The following is a 3,749-nucleotide window of genomic DNA, read 5'->3' on the forward strand; positions in this document are numbered from 1 at the left end:
TCTTTTCTCTGACCCAACAGAATTAACAGCAGTTGTTACTTTCTCCATACGCAGCATTTTTTCTTTTGTTGGTCACACCTGCATTTAGTGTTCCAAACAGTATTTTTTGGTTTGATTCAACTTCTCCCACAAGTACCTCAATCTCTGTATCCAGTGGCGGCCTTAGACATCTGGGGGCCCGTTTCAATATTTCATATGAGGCCCTACCCTGTTAAACATAAAATTATTTGCCAGCTATGTGCCCATGTGTCGCTGATGCTTTAAACCCTGAAAGGACGCAGTAACGCACTATCCATGCATCCCAGGTACGCACAACACATTGGCCCTCATTTATGAAACTTGCGTACACCAAAAAAATGGGTGTACACCAAATTCACCGCAAGGATCGGCATTTATTAATCTGAGCGTGAGCGTACGGTACGCACAAATCTCACGCCAGCTCTGACCAGGTGTACGCACATTTGGAACCAGCGTAAAGCATGCAGGAGTCAGGACAGAGGCTGTGTCGGATCATAAATAGATCATACTGATGCAGCGATGCAGTGTTACTGTCATTAGTAAAATAAAACAAAACAAAATAAAATGAAACAAAACAAAACAAACGAACTTAAATAAAACAAAACGAAATAAAATAAAACAAAATTAAATAAAACGAAATAAAATAAAACTAAATTTCGACATTAAATAAAACAAAGTTAAATAAAACGAAACAAGTATACAGTACCAGTATACATTTAAGAATGAATTAAAACAACATTTTGAGACAGCACGATTGTCAGGCTGACATGAGCAATCCTGGGTGATTAAGGCAATGCGTGGCCTGACAGATATCCAGTGTGATTGGTCAGATGCACATTCAATCCCATATTTTACAGGCGAGAAACTTTGACCGTCATCGCACATTGATGATGGCAGACCTCCTGCTGTTAGAGGAATACGCTCCTCTCCGTCGGGAACGGAACTTCCGCCAACGGGAGGATCTACTGCAGGAGAGCGATGAATGGCTGCTCAGCCGCTTTCGGCTGCCAAGGGATCTCCTCCTCCTCCTCTGCCGGACACTGGAGCACCAGTTGCAGAGGGAGACAAGGCGCTCCTGTGCTATACCTGTGCCGGTGCAGGTGCTCTCCACGTTGGGTTTTTTGGCCACCGGGACCTTTCAACGGGAGATTGGGGATCGAGCTGGCATCTCACAACCATCCATCAGCCGAACCATGCCGTCAGTGCTGGCGGCAATAAAGTCCCTCTCACGGCAGTACATTAATTTCCCGTATGCGGATGCTCAGCAAACTGTGATTAAAAGAGCCTTTTATGAGATTGCTGGAATTCCTAATGTAATCGGTGCGATCGATTGCACACATGTGCGTCTGAAGCCCCCATCAGACAACGATTACGCATACGTGAACCGCAAAAGTTACCATTCGATTAATGTACAGGTCATTTGTGATGCCAACCTCTCCCTGTTGAATGTGGTAGCCCGGTGGCCTGGGGGCACCCACGATTCTTACATCTTCCAAAACAGCAGCGTGGGGACTCGGCTTCAGAGGGGCGCACTGCAGGGCCGGAGTCATCTCCTTGGTGAGTAGCCTACCGGTTAAAGTACTTTTATACAAGCATTCAAGTTACAATGCTAACATTTGGTGTGAATCCTTTACTAGGTGACAAAGGCTATCCCCTGACCGAGTACCTCTTAACTCCACTGGCCCACCCTGCAACTGAGCAGGAGCGCAGATACAACATTGCGCACGTGCGCACACGGGGCACAGTGGAGCGCTGCATCGGGCTACTGAAGGGCAGATGGCTGTGTCTGGGTGCAGCAGGGGGAACCCTGCTGTACACACCCGAAAAGGTATGTGACATCATTATGGCGTGTGGGATTCTGCACAATATTGCGCAGAGTCACCGCGTGCCATTTGATGTCCCAGCACAGCCAGATGAGCCTATGCCAGGAGAGCCCTGCCCGGCACAGCCACACCTGAGAGCTGTGCAGAGGAGAGACAACATTATTCAGCGTTTTTAAAAACGGTCAGTAGAGAAACACAGCACAACATTTAATGATCATGGTTTTATTGTTTTTAGTGTGTCATTTATGTTTTTGAGTGTGTCATTAATTGCAACCAGGTTATTGTTTATATGTCCTAACAATTGACATATTTCATTCTGCCTGTCTAAAACCTCTTGGGTGATGAACCGGGCGCTTGGTGGTGGAGCAGCGTGTGGAGCTGGAGCTGGAGCTGGTGGTGGTGGAGCAGCGCGTGGAGCTGGAGCAGCGCCTGGAGCTGGTGGTGGTGGAGCAGCGCGTGGAGCTGGAGCTGGTGGTGGTGGAGCAGCACGTGGAGCTGGAGCTGGTGGTGGTGGAGCTGGAGCTGGTGGTGGTGGAGCAGCGCGTGGTGGAGCGGAGCAAATGGGCTCTCCCTCCTCTCCCACTCCTGCCTGGCCCCCTCGCGCGCAGCTTGGACCTGGCTGTTCTGGGGGGGGGGGGGGCATTTTATTTTTATTCTACTTTGTTTTGCATGGCACCCAGTATAAGTGATACTAATAAAATACAACAAACGTTGCACTTTGCCGACTGTGTCAACTTTCTTACCGTCATCCAGCTCAGGCTCATCGGTGTCCCCACCGCCTCTTATCCCCATGATGGTCGGGGAGCCCATCAATGCTGCCACCCGTTCCTCCTGCTGTGATAGAGTCAGGTCCGGATCAGACTGACCTCCCCCAGTCTGGGTGCTGCTGCGCCTTAACGCAGCAGCCCGTTTTTTGGTAGCAATTTTCATATCGCTCCATTTTTTTTTAACCTACATGTAAAGGATTTGTATTTTAGCAGTAGTACATTTATATTTATTATTATATATTATATTATTTATTTTATATTTTACAAGAAATAAAATACAACCTCGGCTGGACTCCGTGCATCAACACCGACGCTGTTCTCCGCCGCTGTTATCTTGGCCCAAACTGCGTTTTTCTGTGTCCCTTTAATCCCGCTTTTTAGGGAACCAAATAATATTATTTTGTTTCTTTCCACTTCAGTGGTGATAACCTCTATTTCTGCCTCTGAAAAGTTACGTTTCTTTGCCATCCTTCGAGTCTCCATGTCGCAAAGAGGGCGGGGGAGGCCTCTGAAGCATGAATATATAGGGGCGTGTCATTTAAATTACGATTGTTTCCAGCCGCCGGATTTATCAATGCCACACCGGTTCTACGCCGAAATCAGCAGCGTACACACTTTTAGTGAATCACACGTGACACTTGGCGTACACTGATATTTACACCAGAATCTACACCAGATCCTGCGCAAGTTTGATAAATGAGGGCCATTAAGTGTTAAAATCACTATCAGGGCAAGAAACCAGGACTTCGCAGAAAAAACGAGGACTGAAGTTGGTCTTCATCAAAAAGCAAAATCATTATGTACATTTTCAGACAAACTACAGGCTTTAACAATATTCTGAATTTAAATTGGCAACAAAAGTAATGAGAGCGAAGTGCTCCGCGTTATTTCAGCACCACGGACAAGGAAAGGACGAGACATGCGGACAGACAGACGTCTACAGGTGCTGATCCTGTCGGTGCTGCGGTGCTGGAGCAGCAGACAGACAGCTGTCTCCTTCATTATTACAATCTGTAAATAAGCTGCCAATAATATCACATTTTAGTTGTGCTCTCGCTGTGTTTTATTTCTCTGTTAAGTTAGGACGTACTCATAGATCGCCTGTTTGGAGGCATTTTAACCCGAGGAAAAAAAAGGAAAG

General features: G+C 46.9%; 1 protein-coding gene across 1 annotated transcript; it reads left to right on the forward strand.

The window, feature by feature from the left end:
• Positions 1 to 908: 908 nt before the first annotated feature.
• On the forward strand, positions 909 to 2,681 carry LOC310991863 (putative nuclease HARBI1; the record flags this gene model as incomplete). The annotated part of the gene is made up of 3 exons (XM_083979794.1): positions 909 to 1,575; positions 1,656 to 1,846; positions 2,595 to 2,681. The coding sequence occupies 3 exons, from the start codon at positions 909 to 911 to the stop codon at positions 2,679 to 2,681; spliced, it is 945 nt and encodes a 314-aa protein (XP_083835920.1).
• Between the last annotated feature and the right edge of the window lie 1,068 nt (positions 2,682 to 3,749).

This window comes from Trachurus trachurus (genome assembly GCF_905171665.1).
Source record: "Trachurus trachurus genome assembly, chromosome: 9".
Taxonomy (NCBI): Eukaryota; Metazoa; Chordata; class Actinopteri; order Carangiformes; family Carangidae; genus Trachurus; species Trachurus trachurus.